At 27.9% G+C, this 20,232-nt stretch overlaps 1 protein-coding gene across 5 annotated transcripts in view; it reads right to left on the bottom strand.

Annotated features, from left to right (window-relative positions):
* Positions 1-3,077: 3,077 nt before the first annotated feature.
* The window catches only part of LOC134829947 (band 7 protein AGAP004871), a 45,240-nt gene continuing 28,085 nt past the window's right edge, over positions 3,078-20,232 (bottom strand). For 3 of the 5 annotated variants that reach the window (XM_063843264.1, XM_063843263.1, XM_063843266.1), the window contains 8 exons: positions 9,497-9,679; positions 9,017-9,099; positions 7,284-7,487; positions 6,750-6,805; positions 6,537-6,604; positions 4,273-4,385; positions 4,073-4,179; positions 3,078-3,294 (listed from right to left, as the gene is read on the bottom strand). In XM_063843264.1, the coding sequence (XP_063699334.1) occupies positions 3,291-3,294; positions 4,073-4,179; positions 4,273-4,385; positions 6,537-6,604; positions 6,750-6,805; positions 7,284-7,487; positions 9,017-9,099; positions 9,497-9,679 (818 nt within the window). In that variant the 3' untranslated portion in view covers positions 3,078-3,290. Of the gene's footprint in view, positions 3,295-4,072; positions 4,180-4,272; positions 4,386-6,536; positions 6,605-6,749; positions 6,806-7,283; positions 7,488-9,016; positions 9,100-9,496; positions 9,680-18,632; positions 18,684-20,232 lie in introns of all 5 variants that reach the window. The other 2 variants (XM_063843262.1, XM_063843265.1) reach the window with 1 other exon arrangement.

Raw genomic sequence — 20,232 nt, 5'->3', positions numbered from 1 at the left:
ACTAATTTTAAACAATCGTTTCAAAAATACAAAAAAAAATATTAAAGCGCCATCTATGATATTTTCATCATATTCATTTTAAATCCAAAAGCGCCATCTATTCAAGTAAAAATTTAAAAAAATTATTTTAGTCAAGAATTTGAATTTTTTATGATGTATTCGATATATTCTTATTTTAAAAATTAAAAAGAATAAATTAAGACATTTTTTTAAATTTCGTTTTTATTATTTAAAAAAGAGGATAAAAAACATTTTTTATTATTGTATCAACCTAAATAAGACAAAAAAAAAATTTTTATACAAAAAATAATCTCGAAAACTTACCATTCCATCAAGAAAAGCCAGAAAAATAATTTTTCATGAACCATAAACATCTCGAGATAAGAACAAAGACACTTTGTTAATGACTTAATTCCACTTTTATTATTTTTTACTCTTTTTTATATAATGTAATAATAATATAATAATTATGTTGTAACAACAGAATAAAATGTTTTATGATATAATAGTCTAAGTTTTAATGATGTTTCAAAATTCCTTACTAGTTAGTAGTACATTAAGATTCGTTAATAATTTTATAAATATTTTTTGATCATATTTAAATTTGATTGAAAAAGATTTATTTTTTCATATTTTTTAACAAGTTAAATTTTTATCTCTGAGTATTTTTTTTGTGTGACTTCCTTCAACATTTCTCACCTTCTTTTTTTTCAGATTTTCTTTCAAGTTCTGTCTTCTTCCATCATTTTTTGTGTTTTTCTTTATTTTTATATAATAATGGTGTCTTTTTGTATCTTTTTTTTTTTGCTATGTAACACTTATTTAGACATTTGAAAGGCGAGTTTTCTTATATATTTTTCGTTCATTTTTATCTGTGGTGATGATAAGTTACTTTTTTATTATATTATGATAATAAAATTTGTATCATTAACAACTTTATTTTGTAATACTGAAGGCAAAGAACATCGCAAGAACGTAACTGGGGTCAAAAGTTCACGTAAACTAATTTTAACAAGGCAATCATTCCATCTCGTTACCATGCTAAATGCCAAAGCGGTTTGCGAAAGGAATGATAGAATGAAAGATAGAATGTTCCAACATATTTTGTTCGCCATTCATGTTCGTATTTTATTTAATTAAATGTTTGATATACATTTTACCAACAACATTCTATTATATTATTTTATGTAGAATTCAGAGAACGAGAATTTCTCTTGTTATTATTTTATTTATTATTTTTATTTATTTTATCATGTATGTTGAAGCAATAACAGAAAAAAACAGGTAGGAGAATTTTCTTTTTAATTAAAAGACACAAAAATATTCCAGTTGTTATTTTTTAATATTTTTCAATTAAAATATATATTTTTTAAATAACGTCAAACATTTTGATAGAATTTTTCTGTGTATATAGTTTTTTTAAATTTTATTCTGGATTTCACAATCATTTTATTTTTCAATTAATTTTCCTTTCAATTTTAATTACAATCACAATTTTTATGAGCTTCTTTGTTTCAATTTAAATAGATTGTCAAAAACATATTTTTTTTTATAACAATATTTTTTTCCATTTATTATTAAATATTATCGACGACGACGACAACGAATGCAAGGAAAAGGAGAAGACAGAAAAAATATTTAATTTTAGAAAAAATATAGAAAATTTTTTATAGATTTTAACATGATTTGAGTTATGCAAGAAATTTTTGGATTTTTTTTGTATTTATTTGGTTTGATTTATTGCATTTTTTTTTAAAATATATATTTTTTAAATTAAATGTTTAATTAATTATTTTTTTTACAATACAATTTTTATGAGCTTAAATTTAAATAGATTGTCAAAAACATATTTTTTTATAACAATATTTTTTTTCCATTTATTATTAAATATTATCGACGACGACGACAACGAATGCAAGGAAAAGGAGAAGACAGAAAAAATATTTAATTTTAGAAAAAATATAGAATTGTTTTTATAGATTTTAACATGATTTGAGTTATGCAAGATATTTTTGGATTTTTTATTTATTTGGTTTGATTTATTGCATTTTTTTAAAATTATTATTAAATTTTTTAATAAATAAAAATTTTTTTAAATTATTAAATTTTTAATTAATTATTTTTTAAAAATAATTCTTAATAAATAAATAAATATTTAAATAAATAGTTAAATATTTTTATAAAATAAATATTTTTTTAATAAAAAAAATTAAAAATTTTAATTATTTTTAATAAATATTTCATAAAAAATTAAAATAATTTAATTAAAAAAATATTTTTCAATAAATTTAATTTTTTTAAAAATTAATTTATAATAAATTTTAATTTTTTAAAATATTTTTTTGAATTATTATTTATTATTTTATTTAACTTTTTTCTTAATTTAAAACTTTTATTTTAATTAAACAAAAAATTAAAACATTTTTATTTGATCCTTCTTTCTTTCATTTTATAGATTCTTAATATAAGAATGTAACACTGTTCATTTATTTATTAATTTTTAAATATTTTTTTCAATAGTTTTTTTTTTTATTTAATATGCTTTATAAACATTCATAGTCTTTATCAAATATCAAGAAGTAGTAACAATTCTTGCTTAAAATGCCTTTAAAACGACAGATGTTTAATTTTCTATTTAAAAAAATAATGAATGTCGGAAAAATCAAAGAAAACTTTATCCTTTTACGAGTTTTTTTTATGTCATTTTTCTATGCCGTTAACACTTAAAAATAGAAAAAGCGATAAAAAAAAGGAGGAAATCAATTGAGGAAATTTCAATTTCCATTTAATTTTGTGGAATCGGCGAATCTCCTATCATTTCAAAAAAATATTTATCGCTTGCGGTGCATGCAGTTATTTTTCAGTTAAAATCTCGTCAGAATAACATTTATCTAAATATTTTTATGTAGGTAAAATTTTGCATGCATTTTCTTATATTTTTTCTGTTGTTATAAATTTATATCTTAAACATTCATAAGAAGTTATTTTCGTCGTTATATATTTAAAATCTTATATTTTTTTGATTACATTCAATTTTTTTATTACTTTCAATATAAATTTATTGAAAATTGGGGAAATGGGATGGTTAGAAAATTGTTTTTTTTTTTGAAATGTAGAAAATGGATCTTGTGGTGCAAAACATTTATATTTATTTAAATTTATCAGTTTTATATCATCAGCTTACGTTTCTAAATTTATGATGATGATGATGTTGCGCTAACAATGCTCGCTAAGTACATTTATTTATTTTACGATTCCAATAACGTTAAGGTTGATTAAACTCCTGATTGTTAGCTGAAAAAAAAGTCAGACAAAAGGTTCGAGAAATCAATGTGAAAAAAAGTACACAAAAGGGAATGAAAGTTGTCGAGATGAAAAATTTAAGCGCATTTTTTCATTTAATTTTTTAACCACGTGGTTAGTTAAGATCATAAGATCTATTTAAAACCACGTGGTTTTTTAAGTCATAAGATCTTTTTCAACTACGTGGTTAGTTAAGATCATGAGATCTGTTCAAACCACGTGGTTTATTAAGATCTTCAGATCTATTTAAATCTATGAAATCTTTTAAAACAACTTGGTTTGTTAAGATCTTGAGATCTATTTAAATCACGTGGTTTGTTAAGATCATGAGATCTATTAAAACCACGTGATTTTTTAATATCATGAGATCTTTTTAAATCACGTGGTTTGTTTAAAACCACGTGGTTTGTTAAGATCATGAGATCTTTTTAAACCACGTGGTTTGTTAAGATCATGAGATCTATTTAAACCACGTGATTTGTTAAGATCATGAGATCTATTTAAACCACGTGGTTTGTTAAGATCATGAGATCTGTTTAAAACCACGTGGTTTAAGTAGATCTCATGATCTTAACAAACCACGTGGTTTAAAAAAATTATAGAAAGACAAAAAAAACTTCTAAAAAAGTATTTTTTGTTCAAAAAAACGTAAATGCGCTGCAAACACGAGATTCAAACGTCAACAATGTCGAAAAAATCTCGTATTTCATCTCGTATTTATCAGAAAAAAACGCTCTCTCGAACGCAATGTCAACAAAAGAATATTTACTTGTTTGCCTTTTGCGCGTCAGCAGCTTTTATAAAGTACGATAATATATCGATTGGCAACGGAAACACAATTGTTGAATTCTTTTCCGCCGATATCGTATTGAGTGTCTGAAAAAAGAAGGAACAAAAAAAGGGAATTGAATGAAAATATCAAATACGACGTCGTTGAAGCGTGAAATTAGCTTCGTCGATCTTACGAACCTGCAAATAACGGAGCTGCAATGCGGCTGGCGAGTCCCCAATAACCTCAGATGCTTCTCGCAAGGCTCGTGATGCCTTTTGTTCGCCCTCGGCAGCGATTACCTTGGCACGCGCTGAAAGTTAAACAGAATTTGTCAAACACACGAACGAGAGACAGACAGAGAAAAAAAGTATTTGTTTGCGACTCGTTTTATGTCGTGTCGAGGCAAATTAGGATATAATTTAGTTAACACCAACAAAAATTGTTCCGACATGAATAATAAAACAAGTTAAATACCGTGAAATTAAGCCCAGTGAACGAAAGAGAGAGAAAAAAAAACGAAAACAAGATTATTATTAAATTTTCCACGTCTTTAGCATAAACTTATGAACGCAGAAAAATTTTATGCTCAACTCTCTCTTAATAATAAAAGCTTCGAATCCGTTAAATTTTGCTCAAAGAAATTTGTGCGTTCTTCTGAAAAAAATTTTCTTCTCGTCTCTTTGACAATTGTTGGTACAAATCCTCAAAAATTAATGCTGAACAAGCAAAGGCTCACACTTTGTTGGCGTAAACAAATTACAGCTCATTAATTTCGAGTGTAATATTTTTTTTTTTGCTTCTCGTTTGGCTCAGTTGATGGTTGTTGTTATTTCTCGTTCATCATCATTAAACAGAGAGGATTTGAAGGGTTTTGGATGATTATTTTGGAATTAGTTGTTTGTTGACTTTTTGAAAAATTACGTCTTTTGTGAACAAATTATAGAATTTAGAAGCTGCATTTTTTTTTAATTTATTTTTTTGAAAATTTAATGAGTTTTTAAAGATCAAAACATGAAAAAAATTTTGTATTCAGAGAATTTTTAAGTAATTTTAAAAATTTTTTGAATCTCTTTAATTTGATTTTTATTTTTAAAAAATATAAATTTAAATAATTAAAATTTTTGGCTATTTTTGTCGATTTTCAACAAATATATAAATTTTAATTCAGTAAAAATTTCCTCAAAAATATTTTAAAAATTTTTTTTTGATACTTGAAGCAAATTTATTTAAAAATTTTCATTAAATATATTTTTTTTTATTTTTAATATTAAAAAAATTATTAAATTAATATTTTATTATTTTTTTACTTTGTTAAAATTTCTTAAATAAAATTAAGAAATTAAAAAAAAAAATTAAATTAATTAAATTTTATAAGAAATAATGTCTAGATTAAATTAAAAATTATTTTTAAGACTCAAAATCTAAAAAAATAATTTTTTTTTGCAAAAATTCATTTTTAAATTATTTGATAAAATTAAATAAAAAATAAAAATAAAATAAAAAAAAAATTAAAAAAAAATAAATAAAAATTAATTTTTATAAAAAATAAAATAAAAAAAATATTTTCATTCTAAAATACATTGAATATTTTTTTTTAAATTTTCGATTAAAAAAAATTAATTGATTGATCTATTTTTTATATTTTTTTAAAGTTTATTAAAATTTTTTTTATAAAATTTTATTTTGATAAAATTAAAAATGTTTTTGAAAAATTTAAAGTCTTAAATTTTTGTTATTATTTAATAAAAACTTGTTTTACTCAAAATCTTAAAAAAATAATTATTTGAGCTAAAATTTATTTAAAAATTTAATTAAAAATATTTAAAATTAATTAATTAAATTATTAATTTTTTTTTTGAAAAACCCGAAAAGTCAATATTTAAAAATTTAAAATAATTAAATTCTCAAATTTTGAACCTCTTAATATTTTTTTCTTGAAAATAAATAATTTTCCTTAAAAAAATCAATTTTGTTGAGCAAAAAACTCATTAAAATCCCTTTTCAAAACCTCAACTTAATGAAAAACACACAAAAACCATCATCTCAGTTTTAATCAACTAAATGTTTTTCAATTTCCGGCTCCATTGACTTTCACCCCATCATTCGTTCATTCATCTCCCATCGTCCTACTTTCCGCAACAAAAGCTCAAAATCCCGCGCGTCACGAAAGACGTCACACTGCGTGTCTGCGAAAAAAAAAATCTTTGACGCGTGAAAAAAAAAATAAATCTCCGCTTTCCATTTTCTCGTAACTACATTTCCTACATTTTCATTCGGCATCATTCATTATTTCACCTTCTTTTATTTTATTTAAACAAAACTTTTTTTTCTCTTTGTTTTCATGACGATGAAGCATTGCTTAACGAACAAGATGAAAGACGGATGCTAAATAGTTCACATTATTTAAACGTCTGCTTTACTTCTTTCCTTCCTGCTGACATGAAACACAACAGAGACTCACCTTCACGTGCTGCCTCTGCCTCGGCAGCCATGGCGCGCTGTAACTGAATCGGCAAACGTACATCCTTGCTGTTGTTGTTCGGAGGTAAATTGTGTGTGTTCCGCATTTTAAACATTATAATGGCAGCGATAATAACAATAAAAATGTGGAAAAAGGCATGGAAAATGTTATTCAATTTGTTAAGATGTCGAGATGGAGAGAAATTGGGCTTACATTTCGACTCGTTCTACCTTGATACCCCATGCCTCCGTGGCCTCGTCTAATTGTTGCTGCGGGAAAATATAAGGGAAGGAGCGTTAGTTTCGACCAGCAATGCATGCGGAAGAGACAATTAAGCGCAATTACGAATGTCGTAGCAGAGAAAATATGCTTTGGCTCGTAGGATGAGTGCGGCAAGCAGATGTTGGGCTGCTTCAACGGCACCATCCTACGACGCGCAAAGCTTATTTTCCGTTTTTCTTGTTTTGGGATGCACAATAAATACACAATAAAAATGATGTGGTAATTGTAAACAGGAAGAAACTCATAAAATAGAGAAGAAGCGGATCAATAAAAAAAATAAAAAAAATTAAATTCTACAAAAATTAAGAAAAACTAAAAATTTAGTGTTCAGAGAGAGGCAAAACAAGAAAACATTTCTTCTTGCTAGGACACGTTCAATGTTCAAACAAAACCACATCAATTTTTACTTTGATTTTTTTTTATCTTTAAACTTAACAAAAATGGTACAGTGGAGACGCCACTTACTTGCATACTTCCTGAAATGGTCATACGTTCACTCAGGATTTCATGCAAATGTCGTGTGCCCATTGTATTTCGTAATGTTGTTTGAGCAAGCAATCTTGTCGAATGATGAGCATTTTCTACATTGGCAATCGAAACCGTCGCATTGGAAACACGATAATAAACCACAGCATCGACACTCACTGTTACCGAATCTTTTGTCAGCACCTTTTTTTGTGATTCATTTTGATGTTTATTTATTTATTTTTTTAATTTTATTTTATTTATTTATTTTTAGTCAGAATTAGTAGTGTAGCGGGGAATTATAGAAATGTGTGTTTGTGTATGGAATTGTGTGAAAAATAATGAAAGTTGTCGTGTTTTAAATAAAATTAATAATTAAAGCGTATTTTGTATTTGCTGAATTTGAATTAGCGAAAAGGCGATTTACAAATTTTTAGTTTTTAAAGGGATTTTTTGATTTTTCAACTAATTTTTGAAAAGGTTTTTAAATTTAATTTCAGTTCTTAACAAAAATTTTACATTTTGAGAGAATTTCGATCTAAATCTAATAAAAATTTGAGAATTGCCATTTTGCTAATTCAAATTCAGCAACTAAAGAAAAATGAAATGTGATAATATTTTAATTAAATTTCAATTAATTAATAATTTATTTTAACTTATTTATTTTTAATTTATTTTAAGTTAAATTTTATTAATTTTAATTAATTTAAATAATTTAAATAAATTAAATAAAAAATATACCAATATAAATTAAATTTGTTAAATTAATTTATTTTAAATTAAATTTTGAAAATTTTATATTTTTTGACAGCTGACAAATGTCAAAATTTTTTAGAAATTTGAATTTAGATTTTAATTTAATTTTTTTAAAATAATTTTGAAAAATTTAAATAATTTTTTTTTTATATAAAACTTTAAGATTTCTCATGATTTTTAGTATCGAAATTGATCAAAATTACTTTAAAAACCTAAATTTATGGAAAAATTTTGACAGTTAAAATATGACATTTAATAAAATAACTTGTCAAATTTAAAATTTTTGACTGTTATGAAAACTTAATATCATATTGTTTTAGATAAAAATGAAAAAAAAAATCAGAAAATATAAAGAATTATAAATATAAAGAAATAAATTTTACTAAAATACCTAAATTTTCTTTATTAATTGAATTTTCTGACAGCTGTCATATCTTTAAATGAAAAATTTCTCATGAAGTAAAAATCTTCAATAAATAAAAAAATAATTTTTAAATGAAAAAATTCTTTTAAACTTTCAAATGAAAAAAAAATTTAAATAAATTAAAAATTTTTTTAGAATTAAAAAATTTTTTTAAAAAATTAAAATAATTTATTTAATATTTATAATAAATATATTTTTTTGTTTTTATAAAATTTAATTAAAATTATTATTTAAAGTTAATTAAATTAAAATTTTAATAATTAATTTCTCATAAAATAATTGACAGACAGACAACAAACCAACCAAAAAAATCCGAATTTTCTTTTAAAAAAATCATGCGGCAGAAAAAGCGACTCATTAATTATTTTAACATATTTTAAAAAATAAAACCCCAAAATAATTTATTTTAACTAGGTTCCATAAATAATTTCGAGTCGTGTTAAAATAGTTTCGTGTCGCGTGTGTGTGTTTGTATGAAATGAGAGAGTGTTTGTGGTGAAGAAATCAAAGTAGAGTTCAGCAGAAGAAGAAGAAGGAACAAGGTGTTAATTACCTCTTGTGGCGGCACATCGTACGTTCGTGTACGCAAATCAACTCGGGCATATGCATCGATGCAAGGCAGGATGAAAAATATGCCTAATTTTTACACGCACACAGATTTTTCGTGCGATTTTGGCGGAGAATGGAATTGAAACCCCCGTGTAAGTTGGATAACGGAAGCACAGACAGAGAAAGAGAGAGAAAAGATAATGATAATAATAATGAATGAGTTTAAAACAAGTAGCAGCACGGAGTTAATCGGCTGGATTTATTCATTAAATTATTTTATGTGTCGCTCGTTTCTTTCATTCTGTTGGCAAATAACTCCGTTTTTTTGCTGTTTTAATTAGTCGAGCATGACGTTGAGTGTAGAAATAGTTGACAAGTCGGAAATTAACTTCCAATCAACTTTTTTCGTTGTTTATCGTGATACCGCAAGCGATCCAAAATTCAAAAAACGCAACGAAACATCTAAAACTGGAGTAATACTCACCTGGTCCCTTGGCGCCGCCCTGCACAAGTCGCCCAAGACGGAAAATGACAGCGCGCTCGTATTCCTGCACGACTTTGAAGCAAACCAGCAAACTGAATGGCATCGTGAGCATCACGAGACACCACGAGAGGAAAATTAGAATCTTTCCGCAAGCTGATGCCTCGCTGTGAATTTGGTCGTCAGCTGCAATTTAAATGGATTCGGAAATTATTTTTGATTATTTATGCGAGATTCATGCGAAAAATGTTTCTAAAAATATTGTGTGTGCAACTTTTACATATTTTCGAGCAAAAAAGGTGAATTTTTTAAAGAAAGGTGGATAGAATTAAAGAGAGAGAGGAAATTACAAGAAAAAAGACGAACGAAGAAGAGATAAGTATAGGAAATTATTTGTAATTCTAATATACAAAATCAATATTAAATACTAAAAAATTCCAATCGCATTTTCGCAGGATGGTTCACACATCGGTTCCTCTGTTTAATGCTTGGCTACGGAAAATAAAATTTACATTTGCAGATTTTCTCATATTTTTTTTTTTTCTAAATTTCAGTCACTTTTTTGAGGTAAGTTTTGTTTTTGGTTTTAAAATTTTTTTCTTTGTAGAATTTTTTTTAGTTTGAGGAGTACGAAAATGTGAAAAATTGAAATTTTTAACTTTTGAAGCAATTTTGGAAGCAAATTTTGTTTTTGGTTTCAATAATTTTTTTTTGTAGAATTTTTCAATTTTTTTAAATAACTTTTTAGCTTGAGAAGTATGAAAATGTAAAAAAAGTTTTCAGCATCCTTTGGGTCAGTTTTTGAAATAACTTTTGTTTTTGGTTTTTATAAAATCATTTGTTACGTAATTTTTTCACTTTTTAAATTAGAGTACGAAAATGTGAAAAATGTTTTTAAAATATCTTTTTAGTTTTTTTAGAAAGTTTTCAATTTTTTGAATTTTCTTAATTTTTTTTGGTTTAACTTTTTAGTTTGAGGAGTATAAAAATGTGAAAAACAAATTTGTCACTTTTGAAGCAAATTTAGGGGTAATATTTTTTTTTGTTAGAATAAAATAATATTTTTGCATAATTTTTCGCTTTTTAATTTGAGGAGTACGAAAATGTGAAGAAACTAAAAAGTAACTTTTGGAGCGAATTTAGAGGTAATTTTGGTTTAAAAGAGTTAAAGTGATCCTAATTAAGTTATTTTAAAAGCTTTTGAACGAATTTAAGGTTCAAATATCTGTGGCCTATCATTGAGGAGTAAGAAATTGTGAAATTTGAAGAATTCTGTTTGTAAGTTTTTGAACCCTAACCTAAGGTAAATTTTATTTTTAATATTAATTTTATTCTAATTAAGTTTTTTTCAAAGTTTTTTAAAGAAATTTTTGTCACTTAATCTAACGTTAGTACATTGAGGAGTATGAAAATGTGAAACAATCAAGAATTGTTCAAAATTTTCTTCAGAAAAGTTTTCATTAAGAAATTCAGGTAAGAAAATTAAAATTTTAATATTTTTGTGTATCAATTTTGAAGTTTTCAATCGAAACAAGAACTTGAAAAATATCAAAATTTGTAATATTATAAAAATTAATAATATGAACTCAAATAAAGACTTCTTTTTAAGATTTTTTTTCAATTTTCTCATTTTTGTAACATTTTTCAACATTTTAAGACAATTTCCTTAACTCATTATAAATTTTTCTTTAGATTTTACCATGAAAAATTTTTTAAACGCAATTTAGCAACTTTTTAACACAATTTCCTAACCTTCCTGATTACCTTTCCTGCTAATTCACGCGTTTTTTTTGTGTCATCTTTCACGTATGATAAAATATTCAGATCGCATTTATAGCGCGCGTCAATACCATTCGAGAAGCATCGCATATCATTTTTTTTATTCCGCCTTTATTTTCCTTTTTTTTCGCACACACAAAAATTTCTTTGGAAACGGAAGACGCGACAACGATTCTTGCGAAACATTATCAGTACTCCCTATAGACTTCCCCCGAACCCCCGAAAAAAAAAATGATAAATTTGTTTGCGTAAGGAAATAAATCTGGCGAACATTTTTTTCGTTTTATTTTTGCCGCGAGAGTTATAGTGCGTATATTTTTTAATGTCAAATTTAATATTTTTCCACGTATTTGATTTTTTTAAATTTATGAAGTCGATGACTTTGGGGCGCGGCATGACATATTTAAATAAAATTTTAAAATTAAATGATTAATCGAGTGATTTTCCAATTCAATTTTATGACATGAATGGAGAAAGGATGTTAGGTAATTAGTTATATAATACGGATGATGACATGTCGGGCTTTAATTTGTTGCGACACAAATCCTTTAATCCGAACCGAACCTCGTTGGCTTGTGTCATAGACAAAAAAGCGTTGCCAGGTCTCTTAAAAGACAATATAGAACAATAGAAAACTCATAAATTTAAACGACATGTGGGAATCTTCTCTACTACTGGATGATGTCGGTTCTTGATGATGAAGTGATAATATAGTTTTTTCTTTCAGATTTCTCTTGAATGAATCGAATGAAAAGGAAAAACACTCAACGAGATGGGTGGCAGTGAAGATAAATGAAGGTACGAAAAAAATATCAAATCATCATAAAAACAACATTTTTTCTCCAATTTTTTTTTGTTATATTTAAAGAATGTCATGTTGTTGAGTTTTATCTAAGTGACATCATTCATTCATGCCGGAAATGCTGTTGCTTTAGTTGCCACTTATGCGACGCGTGATAAATGATGGAAAAAGTGTCCTTTATCTCACGAACGTCATCAATATAAAAGGGCGACATGGGCAATCAAAAATCAATTTTGACCGATTTTACGAAGGATTTTTTTTTTTGATAAAATATGCAAATAAATGTCTTTAAATTGGATGACATGACAAAACGCGGTGCCTCCTGAAAACGTTACTCTAAAACTAATCATGCTGGGAATTTAAAACATGCAGGAAATTATTTTGGGGGTAAAACATGCGTTTGATTTGTAATTAGAATATTGATTTGAAATTAATGCGAACGAACGAAGCAAAGGGGGATCGTGTCGGATGCATGAAGAGCTATCAATCAACCCATTTGAGAATTCGTCGCTGCGTGATGCCAGAGACCATAAATGTAGCTGTTGTAGTAAATTTGTTAGAAACTCGTGCTGCCTGCTGCCAAAAAGCAGTAGGAGAGTGAAATGCATATAAAAAATATGGTTAGAACATAAATAACCTGGCATTGCGAGTTAGATAAGAGCGACATGTACACAATTGAATTTTAAGATCATATTTTTGTTGTTTGTTGCGATGCGTATGAATAGCAAATTTGGAGTTTGTGTGACAAATTTTAGTTTCGCAATTTTTTTTTTCTCTTTTTTTTCAGGGACTTTGGAGGATTGAGAGAAATTTTCCAACTCAAAGAGGAGCTCCAAAAACAACGTGGTTGCGCCAGATGCAAAAAAGAAGGCAACTTTACGGGTTAACAGAAGAAGAACAAATAGAAAGACAAGAGCCAAGAAGAAGACTTCGTTCCTTCCAACAAAATGCTAACCTCATGAATAATACTTAATTATTATTGATTGAGAAAAGAATTGACTAGTTTTAAGACGAAAGATTCAGAATAAAGCAAAGAAGAAGAAGAATTGAATAGAAATCTTGACACATCACAGGATTTCATCGAAAAATAAATGGCATGAGATTTTTTGTGTTAGTTAAGCCTAAAGTAGTCCAAAAAACCTAAATTTAAAATTCTGAAATGAGCTTTTGAGATTTTAGACATTTTTAGTGGGTTTGGGTACTTTCAAGTACCTCTTTGACATACCCGATCTCACTAAAAATGCATAGAAAAATTTAAGCTCATTCTAGAATTTTAAATTTAGGTTTTTTGGACTACTTTAGGCCTAACTAACACAAAACCATCAAAAAATGCCATTTATTTTTCGATGAAATGCTGAAATCGGGTGAGTATTACTAAAAATCCATGAAAAACGATGCGAAATATGAACTTTGCACAATACCAATAAGGAAGAAGACAGTAAAAACGAACGGCTGCTGCTTAGTTGCTACTCGTACTTGCCATAAAACAAGCAAGACACATGAATCTCTAACTAAAACATTATGCATTATTGTGTTTTTGTCACGTTTTCTGCCTTATACACAGTCGATTTCCCAAAATTGCTCAGCAACGACTGATGATGATGACTACGTTCGTCGCAGCAAGCTTCAAGCGAAAAACCCATCCAGCAGGCAGTTTTGTTGTTTAAACAAAAACAAGGAAAACACAACAAAGTGCTACGATATCTTTTTACCCAAAAAAATGAAAAAAAAAGAAAAATGGGAAACGACGATGGATAGAAGCGCGCGTGAGAAACAACCAGAACGTAAATGATATGGTATAGAGACAAAATTCTGTGTGCGTAAATCGGTTCTTCCTTCATTTCCGTTATGCTTTTGAGAAATGTCACAGTTGGTTCCTGTCTTTTATCTGCGACGTTCCTTTGATGCTGCTTGATTATCGAAAGGAAATTTATGTGAAAAGGAAAACGTTTTGCGAATTGTGTGGATATCTATGACCCATGAAATTCAATCTGAGATGAAAGTTATTCGAGTGTCATGGACAATAAAAGTACTTTAGGCAGTAACTCGAGTGAAATGGTAAATATCGTTAAGGTAATATGAAAGGTAAAAGAGTAACCAAAGATTTTTTTTTCTTTGTGACAATTTAAGCATATCAGAGAATTTTTTAACCTCACTTGAAAGGAAAGAATGAAACTTAAAGCTTTTAAAAGGATTTTAAATCTTATTTAAGGCAATTTTTGATATTAGAAGATTTCGAAACCTTACCAAAAATTATTGAATTTTTCTTAATTTTCAATTGAAATTTCTTCTTGAATCCTTATTAAGAAGAAATTTCAATTGAAAATTAAGAAAAATTTAATAATTTTTGGTAAGGTTTCGAAACCTTGATGGAAAATTTCTTATAATGGAAAAAAAATTGTAAAAAATGAACAAACTAATTTCTAATAATAGCTAAAAACTTTCCTAAAAGCTTATAATTTTTCATAAATTGCCATTTTCTACTAAAAAAAATCGTTTGAAATATTACCAAAAATTAAACAATCCATAAATCATAAATTTCAATATTTCCGCGCTCTATTCGAGAAAAAAGCAAGCAACAACAAAATTCCATCATCTCATGATGAAATTGCTTTTCTTCTATCGTCTATCGCTCGTTAAGTGTAATTGATATTAAGTAACCAATAAATCACTTAAATTTCCTCAACACATTAAGATTTATCCGCAAAATTCATTGACGAAAAAAAATCACAAATCGAAAGTGATATCATGTTCGGGAGAACACAATGGTCACACATTTTCGAAATTATATTCATTTTTCATTTTTTTAACATCACACCCAATAATAAAATATATTGCAGATGTTCAATATTTTTGCCGCTGCAACCATTGCGGAACAGGCTTAACAACGATTTGTAGCAGCGGCAGCGGAAAAATATCCATAAATTTTAAACAGAATTATTCGCTTCACGTTTTGTCTTGATTGAATCTAATCCCGAGTACACACAAAAAATTATGGGAAATCAATAAAAAAAACGCCTTTATGGAATAATTGAGCGAAGCTTTTAATCTGATTAACGAAACAAAACGCCAGTTTGAATATTTATAGATTTTAGTTTTCGAAAGCCTTTAATTTGAATCAAAATTATTTAGCAATTAGTGAAATGACGCATAGAATTGATTGGTTGTTTCCAAGCAGCCTGACGAGTGAAAAAGCAAACTCGAGTGATCTATCATAATTATTAACGAACGATTTGGGAGCAACTTCTCGAACGATAAAGCACGTTAGCAGCGCCTGATAAAGATATCAAGTTTATTTTGTGGCAAAGACGTCGATAACTCGTTTAAAGAGTTGAAAGAATGTACATGGAAAAAAGTGCCAAAAAAACGGAAGAACGAGTGCTTAAGAGATGACAATAAAAGATACATGAAGACAAAAACCGAATAACCATTGGTTATGGGATTATTCACTTGTGACTTGTGTGTGTGTGTGCTTTTTATGGCTCCGGACACACATTTTGCGGAAAATATGATGGTTAAAGGTCGTTTATTGCCCATATGTGGTGAATATGACGTAAGACAGAGGCTCTGGAGGATCGAGGAAGGGTTAATTTAATACCTTGAGAGGTTAAAGTAATTCCATGAAGGAGTAAATTAACCTCTGAAGGTATTAAATTAACCTAAAAGGTTAAAAAGTTTGTTAAATTGAACTTAGAAGTTATATATTAATCCAAACCAAGCATTAAAACTTAACCAAATTTTCCAATTGATCCAAACCAAGCATTAAAACTTAACCAAATTTTCCAATTGATCCAAACCAAGCATTAAAACTTATCCAAATTTTCCAATTAATCCAAACCAAGCTAAAAAACTTAAGATATGAAGCTTCAAAGAAAGTTAAATGACCGCTGATAAAAATCATTTGATGAGAGATGAAAAACTATCTGAGTTCATTAAGAGAATAAAGACAAGGAAGAAAATAAAATTCATATCGAAGGACTGTCAAAATCAACTCCTTTCCAACCTTCGCGTGATGAAAACGTAATTCGAGACCGATAGCTATTTTTAGCTCCCTCCATCTCTCTAACCATCGAATACTTCATCACAAAAAGGGACAGGATTGGTACGATTTACATTTAAATGACGCAAAATTATCTCGATCTGCTCTCGCTTTGTTCGTTAGAAAAGCCAGACAAAAATGTAGCAAAACGTAGAGATAATGTTCGTTTCGGAAAATCATGTTGCCTTCCAGCAATAACTTTTGCGGATAGAACACAAAATAAACCGACAACATTTCTCTCTCGTTCTCTTTAATTTCCCTGCATTTTGTCAACAAAGTCGTGGCGTTATCACGATCAGATATGAACTCTTGAAACTTGATGCTTTATGGTAACGTTATGGTACTTGACCTGTAATTCTAAATGATAATGTCATCTTTAGAGTACGACTTTACTATTAATGGCTGTGTAAACATCATGTCAAACGAAAGGATGTTGTTAGCAGTACTTGAAGCATAATAAGAGGACAGAATACTTCAAAAGCTTCGGAGAAACAGAATTTATCGTTATTTCATGCATTTTTGAGCAAAATCAATGAATGCATCTCTAATTTTATTTATTTTTCCGAACAAAAGCTGATAAAAGGAACGAGTTAGCTGCATGAAAAGAAGGAACAAAAAAAGTAAAAGCAAAGTCAAAAAAGAATCCAGACAAATATTTTATACCATTTTATATTATATTGAGTTCATTGAAGCGGCAGTAATATGCTTATGTATGCGAAAATGTTCAACACATGCTCTTGTAACATAGTTTCAGTATAAATTTTTTCCACATTCTTTTTATCATTTCAGTTTGGAGCTACACATTTTTTTTTATACATATGATGATAATATGACATGCAAGTTACGCGAGTAATGAAAAAATCGAACTAAAATTGAATCCGATGAAAAAAGTTGTAGCAGGTAGCTGTGGATGAAAATGTGAAAAATTGTGAAGGGAAATGTCAAAAAGTGCCTTGTGAAGCGTATGAATAAATTATGAGGCGAATGGAAAATTCATTCGTTCGAGCAATGGTTGTGATTTGTCGAGTTTAAAGCGAGTTGTGTTGGTGCAATTGGTTGGGAAAGTTTCGTTGGTTTACATTTTCCAGTTAAAGAGCTTTTGAAGAGAGACTTTGAAAGCTTTTAGAAGAAATTGAGAGACTTTTAGAATCGTTTGAAAGTCCTTATCTTCTTAAAACTTATTTAAAGGTTTCGAATAACTTTTAAAAAGCTTATTTGAAAGTCTGAACCTCAGAATTTCAGAGCCTCAGTCTTTCAAAAAAGCTTTTCAAAGTTATTCAGAAACCTTTAAATAAACTTTTCAAGCCAAGAAAAATTTCATGGAATTTTTCGAAGACCTTTAAAATAGGTTGTGAGTCTCAAATTAACTTCTAAAAATTTATTTAAAGATCTTTGAATAACTTCAAAAAGGTCATTAGAAAGTTTAGACCTCAGAGTTCGAGCTTCAACTTTTAGAAAAGCTTTTGAAGTTTTACAGAGACCTTTAAATTAAATTTTCAAGTCAAGAAAAATTTCATGGAATATTTCAAAGACTTACAGAGTAGTTTAAAAGTCTCGAAATATCTTCGAAATATTCGTTTAGGGGAAGATGGGGTAGTTTCAGACATGGGGCTATGTTTCGGATCGAAAATCTAAAAATTTTTTGAATATCTTTAAAATTCTATGATTTCTGGGTAGTCAAAGTTTTCTGTCTGAATGTGCCCCATCTTCCCCTAAAGGTCTTTGGATAACTTCAAAAAGCTCATTTGAAAGTTTGACCATCAAGATTTAGGTTTTAACTTTCAGAAAAGCTTTTTGAAGTTATCCAGAAACATTTTAATGAGTTTTTAAAAGATGATTTGAGACTTTCAAATTATTCTAAATTGAAAAAAAAAATGAAAAATTCCATGTTTAATGACTTGAAAAGTTTATTTAAAGGTTTTTGAATAACTTTATCAAGCTTTTCTGAAGGCTCAAACTTTCATCTGAGCTTTTTGAAGTTATTCCAAGACCTTTAAATAAGTTTTTAAAAAATGTTTTGAGACTTTCAAACTATTCTAAAAGTCTCTCAAATTCTTTTAAAAGCCTTTCTTCAAAAGCTCTTTAACTGGAAAAAAATTCCTTAAATTCCCTAAAAAAATATTTCTACTCCTCAGGGACTTCTAAACCCTTCAAATTTGACAGACAGATTTCAATTTGTCTCTTTACCCGTAAGAACGTTCATCTAAATTGATTCTCTTCAGTAACACGTCGATTTTTTTTATCTTCAATTCTATCTCGTTTTCTATTAACGAACACGAGGAAAAACACGAGACATGATCAAAAAAGGATAAAAAAAAAACTAAAAAAAAAGAACTGAAACACGATCACATGACATGTAAAATTGAATAATGAAAACCCAAGTGAATTATAATATTAAACAGGCAACATGCTATTTCATCATTCCGAATAATTTTTATATATTTCATCTACTACTTCTACTACTATTTTATTCAGGAGATAGACAATGAAAGAAGGAATTTTATTTTGTGGAAAATTACCTTGGTCCCATTTGAAACTTTGCTTAAACACAAATGCTTGTGGTGCAGTCTCTGTAAGCGTAGAAGGTAGAACGATGAGGATTGAGGTAGGCACATCGGGAAAAAAACAGGAGAGAGACACGTTTCGTGTTTTTTTGAAATGAGAAAAATGAAGAAAATGAAAATGATGTAGTGACACAAAATATACCAATATGAAACATTTAGTGTTCATTTTTCATGTTTTTTTTCGTTCGTTCGTTCAATTTTTTTTTGCCAGTCAGTGGTAGGAGGATGTGTGCAACTAACAATAGGTAAAAACACAAAATTTGCAGCAGAGATCGAAAAACAAGACACACACAGACACGAATTCGGTGCGATGATGATGCGAGATGTTTTCTAACACGTCTCTTGGTTAAATTTTTAACTTCATTATGCAACTTTCGCGTGCTCTATATGTAAAATTTTATAACAAACTCCCTCTTCTGTCTGTTGTTGTGGAAATTAAATTGAGCTCCACACAATATTTCATCGCATAAAAAATAAAATAAAATGGCAAATGTCGAAAAAAAGGTAGCGACGCGTCGTCGTACATATTCAGAGGGTTGCTGTTCAAATATTTATCGAATGTTTAACATGCGGTTGTGTAAATATTGTTCCACAAAAAAAAGGTCAAAAAATCACGGGCTGAGCAAAAAACCCCGTTGAAGGATGCGTTAGAGGAGATAATAAATTGCCAATTCGCCGGAAATGTAATAAAATAAAGTTTGGTTTTTATTCACGGGAAATCCGGTAGTTGATTGCTTAATTTTTGCAACCACATCCCGGGCACAAAAATTGCAATGCGCCAACGGCGGGCAATGATGATGGCTGATTTCCATAAAATTGAATAAAAATGCAAATGGAAAAAAACATCTGCCAATGATTGTAATCTCTTTAATTAATATAAAAAAGCAGCAGTAAAAATGGAATGGGCGAAATGGCAATAAAAATCTTTGTGGGACGAAAAATTGTCTGACAATAATTACCGCAAGAGATATTTTTCCGTTTTCCATGTGAAAGTTTACCATAAGAAGTAATGCCATTAAAACACCCCGTCAATTGGTAAATGGATGCTCTATGGATTGAAATTTAGGGATTTTGATACTTCATGGAGATTTTTTTAAAAATTTTTTTGGAAGAAAAATTTCATCAGATGTTAAATTTAACAGTTTTGGTTTCAATTTAACATCTTTAGGAGTTAAAATACAACCAAAAATGTTAAAAGTAGCACTTTATGGAATTAAAATAATGTCTTTAGAGCTTAAAATGAGTTCTTTAGAAATTCATTTAATTTCAGAAGATGTTAAATTTAACATTTTTGGTTTTAATTTAACATCTTGAGAGGTTTAATTAAGCCTTGAAGGTATTTTGGAAGTTATTTTAATACCTTCAAGGCTTAATTAAACCTCTCAAGATGTTAAAGTAGATCTAAAAAAGTAAAATTTAACATCTTCATAAAATAACTTAAACTCTGAAGGACTTTTTAGAAGTTAATTTAATACATTAAAGTGTTATTTTAAACTTCTTAAGTTAATTTTTGACATCTAAAGAAGTTTATTTTATTCCTTAAAATATTGATTTT

This window comes from Culicoides brevitarsis, chromosome 2 (assembly GCF_036172545.1).
Source record: "Culicoides brevitarsis isolate CSIRO-B50_1 chromosome 2, AGI_CSIRO_Cbre_v1, whole genome shotgun sequence".
In the NCBI taxonomy this organism is placed as follows: domain Eukaryota; kingdom Metazoa; phylum Arthropoda; class Insecta; order Diptera; family Ceratopogonidae; genus Culicoides; species Culicoides brevitarsis.
The sequence above is the reverse complement of the archived record's forward strand: the minus strand, read 5'-3'. Positions and strand labels throughout refer to the sequence as shown.